This window comes from Oncorhynchus nerka, linkage group LG17 (assembly GCF_034236695.1).
Source record: "Oncorhynchus nerka isolate Pitt River linkage group LG17, Oner_Uvic_2.0, whole genome shotgun sequence".
Lineage (NCBI taxonomy): Eukaryota > Metazoa > Chordata > Actinopteri > Salmoniformes > Salmonidae > Oncorhynchus > Oncorhynchus nerka.
This window is the reverse complement of record NC_088412.1, coordinates 16,919,493-16,945,948: the sequence shown is the minus strand read 5'-3', so window position 1 is coordinate 16,945,948 and position 26,456 is coordinate 16,919,493. Positions and strand designations below refer to the sequence as shown.

The window sequence follows — 26,456 nt, the reverse complement described above, 5'->3', positions numbered from 1 at the left end:
GAAGCCATTGCGAGTGTACCCATGAGTTTACCATTCAAATTGCCAGGGTTAGAGGTTCCAAGCCTGTTCTATTCATTCTTTTTCTAGGAGTTTTGCATATAATAGCTCTTAACTACAGGACTGGACACAAACAAGCTGAACAATGCTGTGCCTATAATGTTGGGTTTCCTTCGCTCTTGAGAAACACTCATTACTGCAACCATCTATTTACAGCCAACGAGCTAGTCACAGCTAATGCTATCTTCCATTGGTTGTCTGAATGCTCTGGCAGCTACAACCTGTTATATATCCTTATTGGAAGTCAACATTATGTCATAGCCTCTCATTGTTTGCCTTAACTTACAAAGGATCACAACTTACAATCGTTTTCTTTGTCTATGAACATAGCGGAACATTTGTTTTCTGGAAATATTCAAAAGATGATATCCCTGTAAACATTCAAAATGTAATGGAGGCCTCCCGGGTGGCGCAGTGGTTAAGGGTGCTGTACTGCAGCGCCAGCTGTGCCACCAGAGACTCTGGGTTCGTGCCCCGGCTCTGTTGTAACCGGCCACGACCCGGAGGTCCGTGGGGCGATGCACAATTGGCCTAGTGTCGTCCGGGTTAGGGAGGGGTTGGTCGGTATTGTGCCCCTCCAGCGACTTCTGTGGCTGGCCGGGCCCAGTGCACGGTGTTTCCTCTGACACATTGGTGTGGCTGGCTTCCGGGTTGGATGCATGCTGTGTTAAGAAGCAGTGCGGCTTGGTTGGGTTGTGTATCGGAGGATGCATGACTTTCAACCTTTGTCTCTCCCGAGCCCGTACGGGAGTTGTAGCGATGAGACAAGAAAGTAGCTTGTAAACAATTGGATACCACAAAATTGGGGAGAAAATGGGGTAATTTATTTATTTTAAAAAATATATATAAAAAAAATAATGAAAAAAAACGGAATGGAAACTGAAGATGACGTCATATAGGGGATGAATAATATCTACAAGCAATGATTAAATATATCTTACTTCAATGAGGTTTTGTTTTACAAGGCCAATAACTTTATTCGCTTCAGATATAAGCATTTTGATTAGTAAAATGGTCTATTGTTATTGAGTCATGCTGTCAGGCCAAATGAGGTCTGTTAAAATAACTCACCAGCATATTTTGAACAGACACCCAGGCCAAAGAATTAATGTGTACATTGACATACAGCACATTTGAATGTTTTGGGCGGGGTCTGCATTTTTCTCATAGTAAATGAGTGTGGTTAGCCATTGGACTCTCATGTTAAAGCCAAGTTAAATGAGTGTGTGGGTATGCAATAGCATTGAATCAAATCAATGACACACTAAAAGTAGCATGCATAACTTGCAAAGCACATTGCCGTAGACTAGATGGTATAAAGGCTGGAAAGTTCTGCTACATTAACGCACACTTGGTCACATGAGAGCCAGGAGACAGGAGACCCTCAGCCACGCACACATGCACACGCGCACATGTGGCCACACACACGCACACACACACACACGAGCATAAGACGTGCCAGAGATGATCAGACTTACACATTCAGATCAGTTTTAATGTAATTTATTTAAGGTTATACCCTCCCTCCATCATTCTCTCCTCCCTCCTCCTCCACTCCCCTCTCCTTCCCTACTCTAATCGCTCTGTTGTGGTGTTAGTTCGAGCTCAGTGGTTTCTCCTCCCTCACAGGAAACTCTCTCTCTCTTTAACTCTCTTTCTTTCTCTCTCTCTCCCTCTTGCTCTCTCTTCCTTTACACTATATAAGTGTGGTGTTTGGATTGTGTGTCAGACAGAGTCAAGGAATACTAGAGTGTAGGACAGATGAAGAGGGGCACAATTCCTGTGCCCCACCCCTGCCCCCACCCCCCTCTCCCCGGGATTGGCTGATGTGATGGTCACCGTACAGGATCTACAGGTGAGAGATCTCTCTGATTCGTCAGATTCTGACATTGCTCTCACACAAACCACATAATATAAAAGGAACAAAATAGCTTTTACTAAACAGCTTTCAAACTAATGGCACAACAGCAGTGTGAATAGGAGTTTTTTTTTTAAAGTTATGTTTTTGTGCCTGTCAAGGGGCTGTGTCTGACCAATAGCTCTTATCTATAGGACTGGACACAAACAAGCTGAACAATGCTGGAGACAATTTGTGCCTATAATGTTGGGTTTCCTTCGCTCTTGAGAAACACTCATTACCCAGTAATAGGTCTTTTTTTAAGTTATGTTTTTGTGCCAGTCAAGGTGCTGTGTCTGACCTGGAATGTTCACCCGTAGGCTGCGTTTAGACAAGCAGCCCAAATTTTGGATATATTTTTTCACTATTTGTTCTTTTGACCAATCAGATCAGAATCTGAAAAATAAAAGATATTATGTGATTGGTCAATTACTGAAAAAAAGATCAGAATTGGACTGGCTGTCTACCCCATCTTTTCATGTTTGCCATCTTTGTTCATGTTCACACTTAATGATGGGAAATGATGTAAAATATATCACTAGCCACTTTAAACAATGCTACCTAATATAATGTTTACATACCCTACATTATTCATCTCATATGTATACGTATATACTGTACTCTATCATCTACTGCATCTTTATGTAATACATGTATCACTAGCCACTTTAAACTATGCCACTTTGTTTACATACTCATCTCATATGTATATACTGTACTCGATAGCATCTACTGTATCTTGCCTATGCCGCTCTGTACCATCACTCATTCATATATCTTTATGTACATATTCTTTATCCCCTTACACTTGTGTGTATAAGACAGTAGTTTTGGAATTGTTAGTTAGATTACTTGTTGGTTATTACTGCATTGTCGGAACTAGAAGCACAAGCATTTAGCTACACTCGCATTAACATCTGCTAACCATGTGTATGTGACAAATAAAATTTGATTTGATTTGATTTAATGATGAACATAAAAGAGACATTTCAAAGTTTAGCGGTGGGAGCGAGGCTGGCGAGACAAGCGGAATTAAATGACATTACAACCCCTATAAAACATCCATTTTGTTTAGTGTTGCCTATTTTTTAATCTTCTCTTCACATAATTAAAACCGAACAGTAAGAATGCCTCCTATAGAGATGAGGATAAGAGGCCTTTGGGGGGAGAATTAGATACCTGAATACCGGAGGGGATTTTGGCTCATGGATAAAGCACTTCTCTGGCTCTGGGATAATAGTGACGAGGGATGAGTTATGCCCCCACACAAGCAGAGAGATGAGCCAGACACACTGCAGGACTGACAGATTGTGTTGACAATGTTTGGGCTGCTTCCTGTAGGTTCACCGCGGGGTGAAGGTTCTGGCACAACCTGAGGTGTTGCATTATACTGTATGTCTTTCTCTCCGCCACACTCTCTCTTCCTCTACCCTCTCTTTCTATTTGCTTTCATTTTCTTTCTTTCTTTCTCTCTCTCTCAATGTATTGATAAAATCCCTTTTTACATCAGCAGATGTCACTTTTACAGAAGCACAGCCTAAAACCCCAAACAGCAAGCAATGCAAATGTAGAAGCACGTGGCTAGGAAAACCTCTCTATAAAGGCAGGAACCTAGGAAGAAATCTAGAGAGGAACAAGGCTCTGAGTGGTGACCAGTCCTCTTCTGCCTGTGCCCAGTGGAGATTATAAGAGTACATGGCCATTAAGGCCAGATCGATGACCAGCAGGGTCAAATAACAGTGGTTATAGAGGGTGCAGATCAGTACCTCAGGTGTAAATGTCAGTTGACTTTTCATAGTCGAGCATTAAGAGGTTGAGACAGCAGGTGCGGCAGAGAGAGAGGGAGAGGGAGGGTCGAAACAGCTGGTCCGGGATAAGTTAGCGCGTTCGGTCCGGGTTCCATAGTCGAGGCAGAACAGCAGAAACTGGATCAGCAGCATGACCAGGTGGACTGGTGACAGGGACAGCCAGAAGTCATCAGGCCAGGTAGTCCTGAGCAATGGTCCTAGGGCTCAGGTCCTCCGAGAGTGGAGAGAGAGAGAGAGTGATGGGAGAATAAGAGGGGGCATACTTACGATCACAATGGACACCAGATAAACAGGAGAATTACACCAGATAGCACAGAGTGACTCTAGCCCCTCAGTTGTTTTAGCCATCCAGCAAGGAAGGATCCAACTCAAACCAAAACAAAACAGTACTGTAGATTAGCTCAGCATTTCTTAATCCCCCTCTCCCAGTACCCCTGGCAATGTCAGGTGCTGTTAAAACATATTTCGAAATGTACTGTTTTAAAGGCCCATGGCAGTCAACAAAAATCATTTGAATGTATTTTACATATATTTCCACACTATAATGTTTGAATAATACTCTAAAATTGTGAAAATTATGTTAATTCCCTTTTAGTGTAAGAGCTGTTTGAAAAGACCACCTGAAATGTCTGCCTGTTTTGGGGGGATGGAGTTTTGGCCTGCCTGGTGACATCACCAGGCGACAATTTAGTCAATAGACCAATAAAAAAGAGAGTTACAAACCTCTACCAGTAACAGCTACTTTTCAGTTTTCTACTCCCCTCTCAGACCACTCCCAGACAGTCCTAGCAAAATTCTTGCTTGGGAAATTGCTCTTTGCTAAGTAAAGAGTCAAAGTAAGGTACTTAATTGCTATCCAAAAATGATTTGATAGTGAGATAAAAACATCTGCATGTTACCTTTAAGGGATACTTAGGGATTTTGGCAATTAGGCCCTTTATCTACTTCCCCAGAGTTAGATGAACTTGTGGATACCATTTGTATGTCTCTGTGTCCAGTATGAAGCATGCTAACACATACCCATAGACTTTCAGACAATGTGCTAATGCTAGTTAGCATTGGCTTGCAAAACTACCTCTAACTTCCTTCATACTGCACATAATAATGGTATCCACAAGTTCTGACTGTTCTGACTGATTTTGCCAAAATCAAACTATCCCTTTAAATGAACAGTGAAATGGAATAATATTTTCTCACTGTGTCTCCTACAAATCACTTTAAGTTCACATTTGAGTTTACAGTCAGAGTTCTTGGTCCAATAGAAGTTCCAACATCTTTAAACTCTAAGTGAGGTATGCAGGGATGAATTGTAGATGAGCTGTCATTGGCTAGAACAGATACTTAAAAACAGTTCAGTTTTAGAAGTTGTTGATGTTGGTCAGTAGGCTTCCATGTAAACCACAGTCATCAACAAAATCTTATCTTAATTGCTACCAGATAGGTCTGCGGGTTCCGGGCAGGAAGATAAATCGTTCAATTTGACAGTCGGCCAAACTTACACGCTTCTTCCAATATACAACTGTGGTTGCTTGCCTCCTCTTGGAAAAGACAATTTTATCATGTTATTATACTATATGTACACAATAACATCTGCAAAAGGCATTGAATCCTAGCAATATTTCAAAATGGGTTGCACTTAGTCAATGTTAGTGTTATTTCTTTTGGGGGGGGGGGATAGATCAGCTTTAATCTTGCAGTTAGATTGTGACTTCTAGCAATGTAATTGTCTGCATAATTTCCAATCCCCCATATATATTATTTTAAATATATATATATTTTAAATATATTTTCCTTCTATATTATTTTCCCCTTATCTACCACCCCTCCCCTAATTGAAGTAAACTAATGGACAACAATACTTAGGCTTCTACTTCCAGCTCATACATACTACAGTTGAAGTCGGAAGTTTACACACACTTAGGTTGGAGTCATTAAAACTCGTTTTTCAACCACTCCACAAAATTCTTGTTAATAAACTATAGTTTTGGCAAGTCGGTTAGGACATTTATTTTGTGCATGACACAAGTCATTTTTCCAACAATTGTTCACAGACAGATTATTTCACGCATAATTCACTGTATCACAATTCCAGTAGGTCAGAAGTTTACATACACTAAGTTGACTGTGCCTGTAAACAGCTTGGAAAATTCCAGAAAATTATGTCATGGCTTTACAAGCTTCTGATAGGCTAATTGACATAATTTGAGTCAATTGGAGGTGTACCTGTGAATGAATTTCAAGGCCTACCTTCAAACTCAGTGCCTCTTTACTTGACATCATGGGAAAATCAGAAGAAATCAGCCAAGACCTCAGAAAAAAATGGTAGACCTCCACAAGACTGGTTCATCCTTGGGATAAATTTCCAAATGCCTGAAAGTACCTTGTTCATCTGTACAAACAATAGTACGCAAGTATAAACACCATGGGGACTACGCAGCCGTCACACCGCTCAGGAAGGAGATGTGTTCTGTCTCCTAGAGATGAACATACTTTGGTGTGAAAAGTGCAAATCAATCCCTGAACAACAACAAAGGACCTTGTGAAGATGCTGGAGGAAACAGGTATAAAAGTAAAACAAGTCCTATAAAACATAACCTGAAAGGCCGCTCAGCAATGAAGAAGTCACTACTTCAAAACTGCCATAAAAAAGCCAGACTACGGTTTGCAACTGCACATGGGGACAAGATCGTACTTTTTGGAGAAATGTCCTCTGGTCTGATGAAACAAAAATATACTTGTTTGTCTATAATGATCATCGTTATGTTTGGAGGAATAATAGGGAGGCTTGCAAGCCAAAGAACAACGTCCCATCCGTGAAGCACGGGGGTGGCAGCATCATGTTGTGGGGGTGCTTTGCTGCAGGAGGGACTGGTGCACTTCACAAAATAGATGGCATCATGAGGGAGGGAAATTATGTGGATATATTGAAGCAACATCTCAAGACGTCAGTCAGGAAGTTAAAGCTTGGTTGCAAATGGGTCTTCTAAATGGACAATGACCCCAAGCACACTTCCAAAGTTGTGGCAAAATGGCTTAAGGACAACAAAGTCAAGGTATTGGCGTGGCCATCACAAAGCCCTGACCTCAATCCTATAGACAATTTGAGGGCAGAATTGAAAAATCATGTGCTTGCAAGGAGGCCTTACAACCCTGATTCAGTTACACCAGCTCTGTCAGGAGGAATGGGCCAAAATTCACCCAACTCCTTGTGGGAAGTTTGTGGAAGTTTGTGGAAGTTTGACCCAAATTAAACAATTTGATGGCAATACTACCAAATACGAATTGACTGTTTAAGTTATTCTCTCTACTCTTATTCTGACATTTCTCTTTAAATCAAGTGGTGATCCTAACTGACCTAAGACAGGGATTTGTTTACTAGGATTACATCTCAGGAATTGTGAAAAACGGAGTATAAATGTAGTTGGCTACGGTGTATGTAAACATCCAACTTCAACTGTATATTCATTTTATGCACAGTATATTTAACTTGAGTTATATTTTGTTTGTCCATCTGTCTCTGAAGACCATCCAGTTTTCATTTCTAGCTGCCATATATTTTCCCACTGTGCTGTGATGTTTCACAAAGGTTCTGAACCTTTCTGTTCGCATAGTTTCTACAGATCGTAAAATTAAAATGGTAATTTTTTTCACAAGCATTGTTGTGAAACACTATATGAAACACTATATGATAAAATGACCCCTCATCTATAATCCCTAATGTCCTCTCTCTTCCTTTCTCCTTCTCTCTCACTCACTCTGCCTCTCTTTCTCTCTCTCTCTTCCTCATCCACTCTTTCTCTCTCCATCATTCCTCTATATTGTTCACTCTCTCTCACACCATTTCACTCTCTGTCCTTCTTCTGTCTGTATCATTCACTATCTTACTCACTCTCTCTTCCCTTTTCTCTCTTCAGGATGTTTGACAGCCCTTCCCATTGACCAAAGCTCCAGGATGCTCATGGTGCCCGTCGGAAGTGGCCAACCTCACCACGCCGTGCCTGTGGCCTGCGCCCTCACCTGTTCCTGGCTCCTGCTATTCTTTCATGCCGCCTTCAGCCAGAAGCCTGCCAAACTGCCCCTGGTGGGCCGCAAGCCCTTCATCGCTGCCTGGAACGCACCGCTGGACCTGTGCACTGTCAAGTACAATGTCCACACCAACCTGGAGCACCTCTTCCACATTAGTGGCAGTCCGCGGGCCGTCCACACTGGCCAGAACGTTACCATTTTCTATGCCAACCGGCTGGGCCTCTACCCTTTCTACACGGACCACAGCATCCCTATCAATGGAGGCCTGCCCCAAAACTGCAACATGAATGACCATCTCCTCAAGGCCTACAGGGATATCAACCATTTTATCCCCTCGGAGGACTTTGCCGGTCTGGCGGTCATTGACTGGGAGTACTGGCGCCCACAGTGGAACCGCAACTGGCACAAGAAAGACATTTACCGGCGGAAGTCCCGGGAGCTGATCACACAGGCCTATGTTAACGTGACTTCATCACAAATCGAAGAGCTGGCGAGCAAACGCTTTGAGAAGAGTGCCCAGGCGTTCATGCAGAAGACTGTCCAGCTAGGGACGTTCCTTCGCCCCAACGGACTCTGGGGCTTCTACCTCTATCCGGACTGCCACAACTACAACCTGTATGAGCACAACTACACAGGCTCCTGCCCTCTGCTGGAGAGCCTGCGTAATGACGAACTGCTCTGGTTGTGGAACAGCAGCACAGCACTGTTTCCCTCAGTGGCTATCAGGAAGAGCCAAACAGACAGTGTCAGCAATCTCCATTTCTCCCAGTTTAGGGTGCTGGAATCTCTGAGGATAGCTGGGCTCACCTCACACGGCTATGACCTGCCCACATTCGTGTACACACGCCTGGGCTACAGAGACGAGGCAATGGCCTTCCTCACCACGGTAAGAGTGCCACACTTAGTAACCCAAAGGTCTAAAATCAAATGCTTTTCATCGTACATTATCCCAATGGGACTGGTAATTCACTGATTATTAGTTGATACTACAAAGCTTTGTAATGCTTTACAGACAGGATCAGTTTAGACATAATTTGTTTGACTGGGAATAATTTATTTTTGGCATTCTTTAACCTACACTAATCTGTTTCCCCCTCAGCAGTCAACCCTATTTAGAGTACTGCATCATCAGTTGTGTGCAGGCAATTCTGCTTTTCCTGAGGAGACATTAGCACCATCTTGTGGCTGCTTAAAAAAGTTGAAAATGTGGTGGAATCATCCTGTCTGTGTGTCTGTGTGTGTATTGCAGAAAGACTTGATCCACACCATTGGGGAGAGTGCTGCTCTTGGTGCGGCTGGTTTTGTGATCTGGGGAGACCTCAACCTCACCTCATCCAGAGTGAGTCTGATTCTCCATCTTTACTGTTATTTTATATCATTTGCATTATAGTTAGACCATCCAAGTGTTAGACAAGCTAGAATAGAGAAGAGCCAAAAAGGCTCTGAACGAGCACGAGCTCCAACTGCTGGCAATGAACAGCTCTGACAAAGACAAATCATGAATTAAAGCTATGAAAATAATGTGCTTGCTATTTCATTCTGTTTGGATTTAATTTTTAAGTTTAAAGTCAACACCTCCAAGGCCTGTGTACATCTGTCATTCAAAATGAGGCTTTGTGAAGAAATGTAATGTATTCCTAAATGTATTCCAAACATTCTTCCCACTAAGCATTTACCAATGGCGATGTCTTTTGGATGTCTTTTTTTGGTGCAGTCTGGACTGGCCTTGTTTTCAGCATACAAGGATGCAGCATTTTGGTCTCAACTTTATTTTAGCCAAACATAGACATCTATGGTTCAGATTTTGTCAGGTCTGGACCAGCCTTGATTTCTCCTTCCACAGATGTCTGTTCCGGACTTGCCTATATTTGGCCCAAACATAGACATCTATAATTGGTTCAGATTTGGTCCGGTCCGGTTTGGACCAGACCGTACAATATAGTACATTGATGAAAAGTAGAGTACAATACATTGCAGTACAGTAGAGCACATTAAGGAACAGTAAAGTATAGAAAAGTAAAGTATAGTGTACTGTTTTGCACCCCACTGTACTCTACGGAATTAAACTATACTGTACTGTAATGAATTATACAAGGGTGGGTCTAATCCAGAATGCTGATTGGTTAAAACCGCATTCCAGCCAGTGTCTATTTCACAAGTTACCACTGGCTGAATCTATGATGTTGAAATGCCTATTTCCTCTGTTCCATCTTCACTAGAAAACAGTTTAAACAAATGCAAATGCAAATGCAGCTACTTGCTGTTATTCTGGCTGCACTTTTTGACATGACTGTAAATTAACCGTAGTTGGCTAGCTAGCAGGCAAGGGAAAAGAACTTTGCCAGTCAGTATGGCAATGGAACATTTGGAATGAACGACTGGATCGTGTCTGTAGATACAGAACAAAAAGAATGAACGACTGGATCGTGTCTATAGATACAGAACAAAAAGAATGAACGACTGGATCGTGTCTATAGATACAGAACAAAAAGAATGAACGACTGGATGGTGTCTGTAGATACAGAACAAAAAGAATGAACGACTGGATCGTGTCTATAGATACAGAACAAAAAGAATGAACGACTGGATCGTGTCTATAGATACAGAACAAAAAGAATGAACGACTGGATCGTGTCTATAGATACAGAACAAAAAGAATGAACGACTGGATGGTGTCTGTAGATACAGAACAAAAAGAATGAACGACTGGATCGTGTCTATAGATACAGAACAAAAAGAATGAACGACTGGATCGTGTCTATAGATACAGAACAAAAAGAATGAACGACTGGATCGTGTCTATAGATACAGAACAAAAAGAATGAACGACTGGATCGTGTCTATAGATACAGAACAAAAAGAATGAACGACTGGATGGTGTCTGTAGATACAGAACAAAAAGAATGAACGACTGGATCGTGTCTATAGATACAGAACAAAAAGAATGAACGACTGGATGGTGTCTCTAGATACAGAACAAAAAGAATGAACGACTGGATCGTGTCTATAGATACAGAACAAAAAGAATGAACGACTGGATCGTGTCTATAGATACAGAACAAAAAGAATGAACGACTGGATCGTGTCTATAGATACAGAACAAAAAGAATGAACGACTGGATCGTGTCTATAGATACAGAACAAAAAGAATGAACGACTGGATGGTGTCTCTAGATACAGAACAAAAAGGAACGACTGGATCGTGTCTATAGATACAGAACAAAAAGAATGAACGACTGGATCGTGTCTGTAGATACAGAACAAAAAGAATGAACGACTGGATGGTGTCTCTAGATACAGAACAAAAAGAATGAACGACTGGATGGTGTCTCTAGATACAGAACAAAAGAATGAACGACTGGATCGTGTCTATAGATACAGAACAAAAGAATGAACGACTGGATCGTGTCTATAGATACAGAACAAAAAGAATGAACGACTGGATCGTGTCTATAGATACAGAACAAAAAGAATGAACGACTGGATGGTGTCTGTAGATACAGAACAAAAAGAATGAACGACTGGATCGTGTCTATAGATACAGAACAAAAAGAACGAACGACTGGATCGTGTCTATAGATACAGAACAAAAAGAATGAACGACTGGATCGTGTCTATAGATACAGAACAAAAAGAATGAACGACTGGATCGTGTCCATAGATACAGAACAAAAAGAATGAACGACTGGATCGTGTCCATAGATACAGAACAAAAAGAATGAACGACTGGATCGTGTCCATAGATACAGAACAAAAAGAATGAACGACTGGATCGTGTCTATAGATACAGAACAAAAAGAATGAACGACTGGATCGTGTCTATAGATACAGAACAAAAAGAATGAACGACTGGATCGTGTCTATAGATACAGAACAAAAGAATGAACGACTGGATCGTGTCTATAGATACAGAACAAAAAGAATGAACGACTGGATCGTGTCTATAGATACAGAACAAAAAGAATGAACGACTGGATCGTGTCTATAGATACAGAACAAAAAGAATGAACGACTGGATCGTGTCTATAGATACAGAACAAAAAGAATGAACGACTGGATCGTGTCTATAGATACAGAACAAAAAGAATGAACGACTGGATCGTGTCTATAGATACAGAACAAAAAGAATGAACGACTGGATCGTGTCTATAGATACAGAACAAAAAGAATGAACGACTGGATCGTGTCTATAGATACAGAACAAAAGAATGAACGACTGGATCGTGTCTATAGATACAGAACAAAAAGAATGACTGGACTGTAGATACAGAACAAAAAGAATGAACGACTGGATCGTGTCTGTAGATACAGAACAAAAAGAATGAACGACTGGATCGTGTCCATAGATACAGAACAAAAAGAATGAATGACTGGATCGTGTCTATAGATACAGAACAAAAAGAATGAACGACTGGATCGTGTCTATAGATACAGAACAAAAGAATGAACGACTGGATGGTGTCTGTAGATACAGAACAAAAAGAACGAACGACTGGATCGTGTCTATAGATACAGAACAAAAAGAACGAATGACTGGATCGTGTCTATAGATACAGAACAAAAAGAATGAACGACTGAATCGTGTCTATAGATACAGAACAAAAAGAATGAACGACTGGATGGTGTCTGTAGATACAGAACAAAAAGAATGAACGACTGGATCGTGTCTATAGATACAGAACAAAAAGAACGAACGACTGGATCGTGTCTATAGATATAGAACAAAAAGAATGAACGACTGGATCGTGTCTATAGATACAGAACAAAAAGAATGAACGACTGGATCGTGTCTATAGATACAGAACAAAAAGAATGAACGACTGGATCGTGTCTGTAGATACAGAACAAAAAGAACGAACGACTGGATCGTGTCTATAGATACAGAACAAAAAGAATGAACGACTGGATCGTGTCTATAGATACAGAACAAAAAGAACGAACGACTGGATCGTGTCTATAGATATAGAACAAAAAGAATGAACGACTGGATCGTGTCTATAGATACAGAACAAATAGAATTTACGACTGGATCGTGTCCATAGATACAGAACAAAAAGAACGAACGACTGGGTCGCACATCTAGCAACCCTAGATTTGTGTCAGGACTATATCTTATTGAACACAGACAACAACACAGGGTTACATATGGAATAAACAATAAACAAGCCAATAACAAAATAAACAAGTCAATGACACAGTAGAAAAAAGAACGATAATATACAGTCTATATACAGTAGAGTACTGTACTCTACTCTACTGCATTAAACTCTACTGTACTGTACGCAACTGTACTCTACTGTACTAAACATGTGGGAAGCAGGTAGCCTAGCTTTAAGAGCGTTGGGCCCGTAACCAAAAGGTTGCTGGTTTGAATCCCTGAGCCGACCAGGTGAACCATCTGTCGATGAGCAAGACAATCTGTTGATGTGCAAGGCAATCTGTTGATGTGCAAGGCAATCTGTTGATGTGCAAGACAATCTGTTGATGAGCAAGGCAATCTGTTGATGTGCAAGACAATCTGTTGATGAGCAAGACAATCTGTTGATGTGCAGGACAATCTGTTGATGAGCAAGACAATCTGTTGATGAGCAGGACAATCTGTTGATGTGCAAGACAATCTGTCGATGAGCAAGACAATCTGTTGATGTGCAAGACAATCTGTTGATGAACAAGACAATCTGTCGATGAGGAAGACAATCTGTTGATGTGCAAGACAATCTGTTGATGTGCGGGACAATCTGTTGATGAGCAAGACAATCTGTCGATGAGGAAGACAATCTGTTGATGAGCAAGACAATCTGTCGATGAGCAAGACAATCTGTTGATGTGCAAGACAATCTGTCGATGAGCAAGACAATCTGTTGATGTGCAAGACAATCTGTTGATGTGCAAGACAATCTGTTGATGTGCAAGACAATCTGTTGATGAGCAAGGCAATCTGTTGATGTGCAAGGCAATCTGTTGATGAGCAAGACAATCTGTCGATGAGGAAGACAATCTGTTGATGTGCAGGACAATCTGTTGATGAGCAAGACAATCTGTCGATGAGGAAGACAATCTGTTGATGTGCAGGACAATCTGTTGATGAGCAAGACAATCTGTCGATGAGGAAGACAATCTGTTGATGAGCAAGGCAATCTGTTGATGTGCAAGGCAATCTGTTGATGTGCAGGACAATCTGTTGATGAGCAAGACAATCTGTCGATGAGGAAGACAATCTGTCGATGTGCAGGACAATCTGTCGATGAGGAAGACAATCTGTCGATGTGCAGGACAATCTGTTGATGAGCAAGACAATCTGTTGATGTGCAAGGCAATCTGTTGATGTGCAGGACAATCTGTTGATGAGCAAGACAATCTGTCGATGAGGAAGACAATCTGTTGATGTGCAGGACAATCTGTCGATGAGGAAGACAATCTGTTGATGAGCAGGACAATCTGTTGATGTGCAAGACAATCTGTCGATGAGCAAGACAATCTGTTGATGTGCAAGACAATCTGTCGATGAGCAAGACAATCTGTTGATGTGCAAGACAATCTGTTGATGTGCAAGACAATCTGTTGATGAGCAAGGCAATCTGTTGATGTGCAAGGCAATCTGTTGATGAGCAAGACAATCTGTCGATGAGGAAGACAATCTGTCGATGAGCAAGGCAATCTGTTGATGAGCAAGACAATCTGTTGATGTGCAGGACAATCTGTTGATGAGCAAGACAATCTGTCGATGAGGAAGACAATCTGTTGATGTGCAGGACAATCTGTCGATGAGGAAGACAATCTGTCGATGAGGAAGACAATCTGTTGATGTGCAGGGCAATCTGTCGATGAGGAAGACAATCTGTTGATGAGCAGGACAATCTGTTGATGTGCAAGACAATCTGTCGATGAGCAAGACAATCTGTTGATGTGCAAGACAATCTGTCGATGAGCAAGACAATCTGTTGATGTGCAAGACAATCTGTTGATGTGCAAGACAATCTGTTGATGAGCAAGACAATCTGTTGATGTGCAAGGCAATCTGTTGATGAGCAAGACAATCTGTCGATGAGGAAGACAATCTGTCGATGAGCAAGGCAATCTGTTGATGAGCAAGACAATCTGTTGATGTGCAAGACAATCTGTTGATGTGCAAGACAATCTGTTGATGTGCAAGACAATCTGTCGATGAGGAAGACAATCTGTTGATGAGCAAGGCAATCTGTTGATGAGCAAGACAATCTGTCGATGAGGAAGACAATCTGTTGATGAGCAAGGCAATCTGTTGATGAGCAAGACAATCTGTCGATGAGGAAGACAATCTGTTGATGAGCAAGGCACGAAACACAAATTGCTCCTGTAATCCGATCTGTATAAGAGTGTCTGCTAAAATGTAATGTAAATATAAACTGTGCAGTACTGTGATGTTCAAACTTGTGAAATATATCCTAGACGTCTATGATTCGTTTGGACAGACCACATTTGTACTTGTTTGCTTAATAAATTATTAGTGTGATATAATGCCTCTTAAAATAGGAAAGATAATCAAAATGAAGATTGCAACATTAAATGTATTACATTATTGTAAATGTAAAAACAAACACTTGCAAACGCATGCTGGGTATTATTCTAATGAACTCCACCCCCAAACAAGTACAAATGTGGTCTGTCCAACCGAATCATAGACGTCTAGGCTATATTTCACAAGTTTGAACATCACAGTACTGCACAGTTTATATTTACATTACATTTTAGCAGACACTCTTATACAGAGCGGATTACAGGAGCAATTTGTGTTTCGTGCCTTGCTCATCAACAGATTGACATTGATAATGTATGTGCAGTTGAAATTTGGCCACAAAGTCAATGAGCAAAAAAATACTTATTTCAATATCTGTAAAATGTCTGGAAAATACATATTTTTGACGTCTTTGTATTTTCTCCTTTCATTCAGCACCTCAAATGCACTTGATTGCAACGGTCAGAAAACAAGTATTTTCAGCATCCGGAAAATAAGTATTTTCACCTTTCATTCAGCATATAAAATACACCGTCAACGTCTGGAAATGAAGTCTAAAATATGTATTTTCAACTAAATTTTGCTTACTGGGTTCTTTTGAAGCTTGAGTTGAAGCTTCAAGCATTTTATAAATCTGGGTGTAAGACGTACCAATGCTATAAGGAGGACAATAGTTGGTTGAAAATAGCTGAAAACCAACAGAGAATAGTTATGACAGTATGGGGCAACGCGCTAAAGTATATAAGGGATTATCGTGGATTGTACAATGCCCTTATTTGTTTGACTGTCTCTTCGTTTTCTCTCTCTCTCTCTCTCTCTCTCTCTCTCTTGTCTCCAGCACAACTGCACAAAGGTGAAGTCCTTCCTGAACCAGCGCCTGGGTCAGTACATCACCAATGTGACACGGGCTGCAGAGGTCTGCAGTGACTTCCTGTGCCAGAGCAACGGCCGCTGTGTCCGCAGGAACCTCCATGCCCCGTACTACCTCCACCTGAGCGGAGACAGCTACCACATCCAGCCCTCAGGGGACGGGGACTTTGTGGTCACTGGCTGGCACTCGCAGCACGAGCTCCAACTACTGGCCGAGAGGTTCCGCTGTCACTGCTATGAGGGACACACCGGGGAGAAGTGTGACAGCCTGAACAAGGTGGTGGAAGAAGAGGAGGAAGAGGAGGGGGGAGAGGGGGAGGAGGAGCAGAGGGAAAGTGCTGCTTCACGAACTGGGAACACCCTTGTCTTGGTGGTGTTGCTCCTCCTATTGAACTTATATCCTTAGTGGGGACTGTTGTATGATGATAGCACTTTAAGTGCCGTGTGTTATTTGTGGTAGGGGAGACAGAGCTTGAAGTCACTTCCATGGGACACTGCTTTCATGCAATGCTGTGTCATTTTTCAACTGGGGTCCTTCACTATAATGGGTAACACTTTACTTGAAGGGTACCACCTTGTCAGCTCAGGGATTGAAACTAACAACCTTTCAGTTACTGGCCCAATGCTCTAACTGCTAGGCTACCTGCCACCCTAAATGCTTATCCTGTCATCAAACCTACTTTATGGTTTCATTAAGCCTTACTAAATATTAGGATCAATATAAACTGTGGGCTGTTTTTTGCTCCAGTCTCCCCTAATACTGTGCAGTTTCATCTAGCAATAAGCTTTTTGCTCCAGTCTCCCCTAATCCTGTGCAGTTTCATCTAGCAATAAGCTTTTTGCTCCAGTCTCCCCTAATACTGTGCAGTTTCATCTAGCAATAAGCTTGGTATTTCCACAACGCAAAGTTTATAATGTTTTTAACCGTACGCTATCATTGAATGCTAATTCATTTGAACGGATTATCTAATTTGACTACTGGAGGAACAATAAAGTTTTAAAAAGTTCCTTGGCACAGCGCAATTTGAAAAAGCCTATAACAAATTGGTGTATCTCCATGGAAAAGTTTCCGAACCACGTCACGTTCGGGCCTTCCCATGGCCTTCCACAGGGAACACTGTTTAGCAGGCAACGTATAGGAGCATTGTGTAACAGAGGCGCTATGGAGGGTGCCAGCTGTTTCCTCCCCACACCTTTTTGCAAACATTGGTGTTCAAGTTGTATTTAAACTGGACATCTCATCGATTCACAGGGGTATGTTCAAAAGAACCCAAAGCCTTTACGTATCACTCTGACATTAAAGCTCAGGTAGGCAGGGGTTAACACTGAGCAGCAATGGAAGAGACCTTTATGTCATGTCAACACCTTTTGCCTATCCTCCTTAGTTAGTAGTTTACTGTAGGAGAGTTACAAGGTATGTCATGTCAACACCTTTTGCCTGTCCTCCTTAGTTAGTAGTTTACTGTAGGAGAGTTACAAGGTATGTCATGTCAACACCTTTTGCCTGTCCTCCTTAGTTAGTAGTTTACTGTAGGAGAGTTACAAGGTATGTCATGTCAACACCTTTGCCTGTCCTCCTTAGTTAGTAGTTTACTATAGGAGAGTTACAAGGTATGTCATGTCAACACCTTTTGCCTGTCCTCCTTAGTTAGTAGTTTACTGTAGGAGAGTTACAAGGTATGTCATGTCAACACCTTTTGCCTGTCCTCCTTAGTTAGTAGTTTACTGTAGGAGAGTTACAAGGTATGTCATGTCAACACCTTTTGCCTGTCCTCCTTAGTTAGTAGTTTACTGTAGGAGAGTTACAAGGTATGTCATGTCAACACCTTTTGCCTGTCCTCCTTAGTTAGTAGTTTACTGTAGGAGAGTTACAAGGTATGTCATGTCAACACCTTTTGCCTGTCCTCCTTAGTTAGTAGTTTACTGTAGGAGAGTTACAAGGTATGTCATGTCAACACCTTTTGCCTGTCCTCCTTAGTTAGTAGTTTACTGTAGGAGAGTTACAAGGTATGTCATGTCAACACCTTTTGCCTGTCCTCCTTAGTTAGTAGTTTACTGTAGGAGAGTTACAAGGTATGTCATGTCAACACCTTTTGCCTGTCCTCCTTAGTTAGTAGTTTACTGTAGGAGAGTTACAAGGTATTGTCTTGTAACACCAAAGTGAGTGTTTTCTACCCAGGTTACTCTTGAAATGTGTGAAACTGTAAAATCATTTTCATGTACAATTGTTATGCTAAACTAGACCGTAAAACCATTATGTATATGGACTATATGTTATTTTAATGTAAAGAACAGAAATGTTTCAAATCTTGTATTCATGTTGTTCTTTACCCATGCACGATGGCACTGCACAAATGTACTCCAGATGTTCTTTCTGTGAAGCACCAAGGGCTAGAGTCATAATTGACTTGGCATCAATATAAGGCATGTCAGCATTTTGATAGCCGCCAACATTTCTTTTTGGATTGCTTTACTCACTTTTTGTTCATGTTTTATGTGTATGAACAAGTGGCTCATATAAGTAGTTCATACAATATATTTCATTATGTCTACTGACTGTGGTTTCACTGTAGACAAATCCATCTCAATGTGGATGATTTCATCATCTCAGCCATCTCAGCTATAGTAGCCCTGTGCTTTTGCCTAGACTGCACTTAAGATTCCAAGATTGTAAACCAAATACACAAGGATTATATGCAACATATGACACGTGTTGCTTGAATGTAGATGAACTGCAAAAAAATAAAAAAAATGGATCATTTTGGATACATCAATTTGTTTCTACATTCTGCTTCAAAGCTAAGAAACTTAATTAAATGACATTGTATGTAGGCTGATATCAAGAAATTAACATGGATGACTATTTTCCGATTGACAACGTATCAATGAAGATTCTCAATTGAGAATGGTTTTTAATCGGCCCCTAGTAGACCTTTAACAGTCCCTGAAAGTGGCCCTGAAAGTGACCCTTAAAGTGGCCCTTAAAGTGGCCCTTAAAGTTTGGATTCTATTGCATGTGTATTTGGACACATTCCTTCTCTTACACGCAATGTGTTAGGCTGATAACTGCAGACAAACACTGATATCCTCGGCACACTCCAGAGGTCAGGTGCCTTGAAGGGCATCTGTGTTTTCCAGAGTGCAGAAACGAGATAGGAGACCAGATATCAGTAAAAGCAGCAGTTTCACAGAAATTTGTTTGTCTGTTGCCAGTATGTCCTATTTGTCAAGTCAACCAGCATTTTGTCTCAGCTCCTGTTTTTCCCCAGTCTCTTTTTCTCGTCCTCCTGGTTTTGACCTTTGTCTGACCCTGTCCCTGAGCCTGCCTGCCTGACCACTCTGCCTGACCCTGTCCCTGAGCCTGCCTGACCACTCTGCCTGTCCTGACTCTGAGCCTGCCTGCTTGACCACTCTGCCTGTCCTGACTCTGAGCCTGCCTGACCACTCTGCCTGTCCTGACTCTGAGCCTGCCTGCTTGACCACTCTGCCTGTCCTGACTCTGAGCCTGCCTGCCTGACCACTCTGCCTGTCCTGACTCTGAGCCTGCCTGCCTGACCACTCTGCCTGTCCTGACTCTGAGCCTGCCTGCCTGACCACTCTGCCTGTCCTGACTCTGAGCCTGCCTGCCTGACCACTCTGCCTGTCCTGACTCTGAGCCTGCCTGCCTGACCACTCTGCCTGTCCTGACTCTGAGCCCGCCTGCCTGACCACTCTGCCTGCCCCTGAGCCTGAGCCTGCCTGCCGTCCTGTGCCTTTGCCACTACTCTGGATAATACTCTGTGATAGTAACCTTTAACCCCATAACCTTTGAGGGGCTTTGAGTAATGCTACTGTGATAATTAAGTTGATGAAATAGTTTGTTTTAACCCCTTAGAGTAGATTGACACACCGGTTCATAACAAAAAATTCCAATCAATGTTTAAGATAGAGATGTTTTTTTGCATTGGATGCTTCTCAATCCACCACATCTGCCTGTCGCACTTCCACAACTGTGGTGAAAGGTGGCAAAGCTAGAGCGGTGTTTGTCAGACCATGAGACATCCCGAAAATCAGTCTTCTCACAAAAACGTCTGTTGTGTCCGAAGGACTTGAGCTATTATGACCAGTCTTTTGAAAGGGGGAGACTCACGAATGATGTTCTCCATTTTGCTCTATGACCCCCACAAGTGTCAAGAGACTCGTATGAAGTCGGTACTGTCGATGTGCAAACTTCTGTTTGGTAGCGTCCAAACACTTAGGTAAAAAAAAGTTAGTTTTGTGCCTTCCCAATAAGGGGTTAAATATGTGTAAAAAATATAGATATATTTCCTGAGTTTTTTTGTAACACTTCAAAACCTTATTATTTATTTTTGGACTGTCCTTTTTGCCATTTATCAATGTGTTATTCAATGTGATTCTATGTGCATATACATATTTTATATATATTATACCTAAAATGTATCAAAAAAAGGTCCTACAATTCCAAATCAAATAGCTAAATGATCCATAGTATGACCATCTAAAAACAAATCCATATTTCAACTTAACACCCCCCCCCAACGTCTTAGACTCCAAAGAATTAACAGATTCGGTCATAGATATGATGAAATTACTGGCTACATATGTACAATTACTCAGCAGTACATTTCCAATTTAAACTGACCAAGCATATAGAGGGAAAGATACTAGAGACAAATCAAATCATGACACATAGCAAGGATATTTGGTGGTGTCCACACATTGTTGTGATAAATATGTTTCCTCATACCCCCCTCCAGGCACAGACAAGTTCATTTTAAACCTGTTCATATCAACGAATCCCAATAAATAGAACCCCCTGAGGGAGTCACAAGACCTAGCATATAAATCAACGTCTGTCTTCTCCGTGCTGACAAGTTTACGCAAGCGTTTGCTTTGTAACACCAAGCTACACTCAAAGCTGTCGCAAAACGTATTTAGAGACACACTATTTCAATTTCCCAGATGAGACCTGTGGTGAGGTTTGTATTAAGGGATCAAACATTTTGAGCAGGAGAAGGGGAAATACAGATTGTGCTGGATTGCAAGGGATTTGTGTGCGAATCCCTGGAACAGGTGTGTGCACATTCATGTTGTAACCTTTATTCCTTTGTTCTACCAGCTCGACAACTTTGTTAAGTCTCATTTTCTCTCATGTTATTGTTTGAAGTAAATTTGAAGTGGTATAGATATAGGATCTTAATTTGAGCCAGTTCGCAACAGCAGGAAAATAATCCTGCAGCAAAAGGAAATGTGAATTATTATCTGGATTATAATTAATGGACATTTTAGTAGGGTTTGATTCATTTTTCATTTTTTGGAAATGACAAACTTTATAGAAGCCTTTTTAAACCTTGAGTACATTACAAGGTTGCATAATGTGAGGAATGAGAGTGGGAATTGGAGTTGATGATCATTGATTAGTAATGCCTGACGTGTGTCTAAGTTCCTATCTGCCATGTAAATGAATTGAGATGGTGGTAATGCAATGCTCCGTTTGTAGGTTTCAGAGTGGAACATCATCTTTATTAAAGAAGAGACTTGGACAGGAGACAGCTTAACTGGATGTGACTTTATTCCAGTACAACCACCATCCAAATTAGTTCAAGTGAGAGATACATGTACACTCTCAGAAAAAAAGGTGCTATGTAGAACCAAAAAGGGGTCTTCGGCTGTCCTCATAGGATAACCCTTTGAAGAACCCCTTTTGGTTCCAGGTAGAACCCTTTGTGGAAAGGGTTCTACATGGAACCCAAAATAGTTCTACCTTAGTTCTACCCTTAGTTCTACCTTGAACCAATAAAGGTTCTTTATAACACAAAAAAAGTGTTATCCTATGTTGACAGCTTCAGAGCCCTTTTGGAACCCTTTTTTCTAAGAGTGTAGAACTGGGACAATAAACTCTGACCATACCAATCACTTATCGCAGACATTTTGCAGATATCCTTCATTAAAATAATTCACATTTACTACAGAAATGGGAAATACGTTTGTTAATATGGGTGTTTGTTCATTTTACAATTGATGACTTCAACCATCAAACTATTTGTAGTTTAAAGTATATAAAAATATATATATATATATATATGTGATGCACATTAAAGTTCTGTATAGTATATGTATAGTTCTAGTTCTACTCACAATATTCAGGCAATTTATTGTATTACGGATTTTTGTCCATATCACAGAGCTCTAATTCACACGTCAGGCATTGCTAGTCAATGATCATCAACTCCAATTCCCACTCTTCCAGTTGCAATACATTGTGAAATAGTACAAGTACCAACAGGTGTTCTTGAGGAAAGAGAAAAACAGAACATAGATCAGATCTTTGGAAATGCTCCAAATCAATTACCCTTTACATAATGATGGAATTTCTCTACTAACTCTATTGTGCGGGAAATGGGGTGTTAATTTTCAGCAGTTGAGAAATCACAGATATGATTCACCTCATTTGCTCACATTGTATATAGACTTAAATAAAGGTGATTGAATACAATGTGCTTAGTTTTGTGCTGATGTCATTCTCTATTGCCTCCATTTTAACTATTACTTCTATTTTTACAATTTGTGCAGTGTTTGGTTGTATTTTCCACTCCACACAAGATGTTCCCTCGCAGAAAAATGTTATTATTTTTTATTGAACACTTTAAATTTAAAAGCTTTTTTTGAGTAGATGGTGCAGGATAGAATGCTGACCAGTGATGTCACAGTTATGTTTGTATTTGCCAAAATTACATCAAACAAAAACAAATACTTCTTCTTTGAAAGGAAATCTGCTTTGAAAAGAAAGGTAGTGCAGAACACATTTACCTACTTAAATCTGGGTTGGATGTGCTTTCTTTTGATACTGCTCCAAAACATTACTCACAAAAACTTCATTATGCTTTGTTTTCCCATCTTAAGGAATAAGACAAAGAGTTGAAAATGAATCTGGACAGGGTCTCCGTTCGTGGACTGCACTTCATGGAATGTTTTTTTCTCATGACTCTGCTGGGCACTAACTGGGCACTACCTAAAACAGACCCACCTGTAGATCCTGACTACCCCTTCCTATTCATGTGGAACGCTCCCACAGAGCTCTGCGAGACCAGATTTGGCGTAGGTCTCAACCTCTCCCACTTCCAGTTAGTGAGCAGCACTTTGAAGTCTGCCACCAACCAAAGCATCTCCATTTTCTACACTGACCGTTTCGGCCTCTTCCCCTACGTGGACGAGGACACAGGGGAAATGTATGATGAAGGCCTTCCACAGCTGATTGATTTCCAGGAACACCGTGAGCAGGCCGAAGATGACATTGAATACTACATCCCCGAAGACCAACCGGGCCTCGCCATCCTTGACTTTGAGGAGTGGCGACCACAGTGGGTCCGGAACTGGGGCAGCAAGGACATCTATCGAGATCTCTCAATTGAGACTGTGAAAACCAAGACCCCAACCTTATCCGACGACGAGGCCGAAGACAGAGCCAAGATAGTGTTTGAGCGAGCAGCAAAGCGATACTTTCTCCGATCTCTCTTGGTTGGGAAGAGGCTAAGACCCAACAGGCTTTGGGGATACTATCTGTACCCGGACTGTTACAACTACGACTACAACCAGGATATGAGTGATTATTCTGGGATATGTCCTGAGCTTGAGCAAGAGAGGAACGATGCGTTGATGTGGCTGTGGAAGGAGTCCACTGCTCTCTATCCATCCATCTATCTGGAGCTGATCCTGAGAGATTCCTACCAAGCCCGCCTGTTTGTCCGCCACCGCATTCAGGAAGCTATGAGAGTATCCATGCTCCCCAACCAAAGTTACGCCATTCCTGTCTACGCCTACATCCGCCCAGTTTTCAAAGATAGTGGTGATGACTACATGTCAGAGGTCAGTGAACACTGTCAAGAGATCTGAAAACTATGTATGTACCTGACAGCACACTAACTGTCCTGAAATCAGACATAGCCTAAACCAGGGGTCTGCAACTAGATTCAGCCGTGGGAGAGGATGGAACTTAATTATAATCATTTGTACACTGCATAATTGACCACAACTAAGCCCAAAAAGAGATTGTATTTCAAAAGAACAATACTTATGTCTCGTTTTATATTTGTGGGAATAATTTAATAGATTTCCTAAATTAAACAAATGTTTTACTGGAATACTGGTGATTTTAGTCTTTTTTGACATAAAACTAAAATCCTACAAAAAAGATGTATAGTTTTTTATGTTGCTAAAAACCTTTGGCCGACCCCTGGCCTAAATGTCTCAAGGGTATTGCTAAAAAATCATAGTGATCTCTCTATCTTTTTCTTTAATCCTCTGTTCTACCAACATGACAACTTTGTTTAGTCTCATTTTCTATCATGTTATTATTTGAAGTGTGTTTGAAGTGCTAGTGTTTTGTCTTGGCAAAATGTGTATCCTTTGAATGACTTGGTGTGATTTGTATCTTTTAAATGACTTGGTGGGGGTGTATTATGTCATAGTGATTTTTCCTTCTGACTTTGTAACTCTGTGGTTTCCAGTATGACCTGGTGAACACCATTGGGGAGGCAGCTGCCCTGGGAGCGGCTGGGGTGATCTCCTGGGGGGACATGAATGTCACTGACTCAGAGGTATGCTCCCTATTTCTTTACAGATCTATTTCATATGCTTCTAAGAACAATCCATACATCTTTAACACCTAAATGCATTTAATCAAACATATAATGTAAACACAACAAAAGCACTTTAACATTCTGTCCCTAACTTTTCACAGGAGTCCTGCTTCACTGCCAGACGCCACCTGGAGAAGATCATGAATCCATACATCTTGAATGTTTCCACAGCATCACGGCTGTGCAGCGAGGCTTTGTGTCGGGCGAATGGCCGATGCATAAGAAAGCACTGGGACAGAGACGACTACCTACACCTCAACCCATATACCTTCCAGATCAAGAGATATAAAACAGGCAATCTGGCTGTGAAGGGTGAAATGTCCCAATATGAGATCGACTGGTTTGCTGACAGATTTGACTGTTTGTGCTACTCTGACGAACCATGTCAGTCCTCCATTACTCTAAACTCCTTCCCCAACTTTGTCCAAAGCAATGGAACTCCCCAATACTTCCAACCGTTTGTCATTCTGACTTCTGTCTACAGTAGTATGTATGTTTTTCTTGTAATGATATGCAACAACACAGGAAGCTGGTGAAGGGAAGACTGCTAATAATGTCTGGAATGGAGTGAATGGATTGGTATCAAGCATATGGAAACCATGTGTTTGATACCTGTCACGCCCTAACCTTAGAGATCCTTTTTTATGTCTCTATTTGGTTTGGTCAGGGTGTGATTTGGGGTGGGTATTCTAAGTTCTATTATTTGCATTTCTATATTTTGGCCGCGTAGGGTTCTCAATCAGGGACAGCTGTCTATCGTTGTCTCTGATTGAGAACCATACTTAGGTAGCCCTTTTCCCACCTGTCTTTGTGGGAAGTTTACTTTTGTTTATGGCACATAGCCTGTAGCTTCACGGTTGTTTTCGCGTTTGTTGTTTTGTTGGCGTCATTTTTTATAATAAAATAAAATGTATGCTGACCACTCTGCACCTTGGTCCAGTTCTTCCTTCAACAGCCATGACAATACCATTTGATTTATTCCGTTCCAGCCATTACTATGAGCCCAATTAAGGTGCCACAAGCCACCTGTGATGTATGTGTATTGTGTACAAAAGGAGGTGTTGTACTGTCACTTGGAGTTTCCAGGGCTTCTTGAGTTTATGTTTGGGATACTAGTTTGGGTTGCTACCATATGTAAAAAATTATTGTAAAAAAAGTTCAGGTAAAAGGTATGAACATTGCACTTTTGGTGAAAATACGAAAACATAAATGAAACTGCTGTGAAAAGTGTAAACACACTTGATGGTGATGTAAAAGTACACATTATGGTGAAAATACCATCATTTCCAAGTAAAGACAAGATCACAAGTGTAACTGGATATACTGTATACCCACAACCTTTAACTAGGTTTCTAATGTGATATACTGTATACCCACAACCTTTAACTAGGTTTCTAATGTGATATACTGTATACCCACAACCTTTAACCAGGTTTCTAATGTGATATACTGTATACCCACAACCTTTAACTAGGTTTCTAATGTGATATACTGTATACCCACAACCTTTAACTAGGTTTCTAATGTGATATACTGTATACCCACAACCTTTAACTAGGTTTCTAATGTGATATACTGTATACCATCAACCTTTAACTAGGTTTCTAATGTGATATACTGTATATCCACAACCTTTAACCAGGTTTCTAATGTGATATACTGTA

The 26,456-nt window shown here is 41.1% G+C and overlaps 2 protein-coding genes across 2 annotated transcripts; both read left to right on the top strand.

Annotated features, from left to right (window-relative positions):
• Positions 1-1,806: 1,806 nt before the first annotated feature.
• Positions 1,807-18,923, top strand: hyal4 (hyaluronidase 4). Its single transcript, XM_065003004.1, has 4 exons — positions 1,807-1,912; positions 7,677-8,674; positions 9,038-9,127; positions 16,122-18,923. The coding sequence occupies exons 2-4, from the start codon at positions 7,715-7,717 to the stop codon at positions 16,557-16,559; spliced, it is 1,488 nt and encodes a 495-aa protein (XP_064859076.1). The 5' UTR covers positions 1,807-1,912; positions 7,677-7,714; the 3' UTR covers positions 16,560-18,923.
• A 2,115-nt stretch (positions 18,924-21,038) lies between these two features.
• On the top strand, positions 21,039-25,719 carry LOC115145439 (hyaluronidase-5-like). The gene is made up of 4 exons (XM_029686971.2): positions 21,039-21,226; positions 23,057-24,019; positions 24,661-24,750; positions 24,894-25,719. Exons 2-4 carry the CDS (start codon positions 23,078-23,080, stop codon positions 25,326-25,328), a joined length of 1,467 nt encoding a protein of 488 aa, XP_029542831.1. The 5' UTR covers positions 21,039-21,226; positions 23,057-23,077; the 3' UTR covers positions 25,329-25,719.
• The last annotated feature ends 737 nt before the right edge of the window (positions 25,720-26,456 follow it).

Bases quoted from the DNA above. Each gene is read 5' to 3' on its own strand.
- hyal4 (XM_065003004.1), top strand. From the start codon at position 7,715: ATGCTCATGGTGCCCGTCGGAAGTGGCCAACCTCACCACGCCGTGCCT. The intron at 8,675-9,037 runs GTAAGAGTGCCA...TGTGTATTGCAG, and splicing joins CAATGGCCTTCCTCACCACG to AAAGACTTGATCCACACCAT. The intron at 9,128-16,121 runs GTGAGTCTGATT...TCTTGTCTCCAG, and splicing joins TCAACCTCACCTCATCCAGA to CACAACTGCACAAAGGTGAA.
- LOC115145439 (XM_029686971.2), top strand. From the start codon at position 23,078: ATGAATCTGGACAGGGTCTCCGTTCGTGGACTGCACTTCATGGAATGT. The intron at 24,020-24,660 runs GTCAGTGAACAC...TGTGGTTTCCAG, and splicing joins GTGATGACTACATGTCAGAG to TATGACCTGGTGAACACCAT. The intron at 24,751-24,893 runs GTATGCTCCCTA...AACTTTTCACAG, and splicing joins TGAATGTCACTGACTCAGAG to GAGTCCTGCTTCACTGCCAG.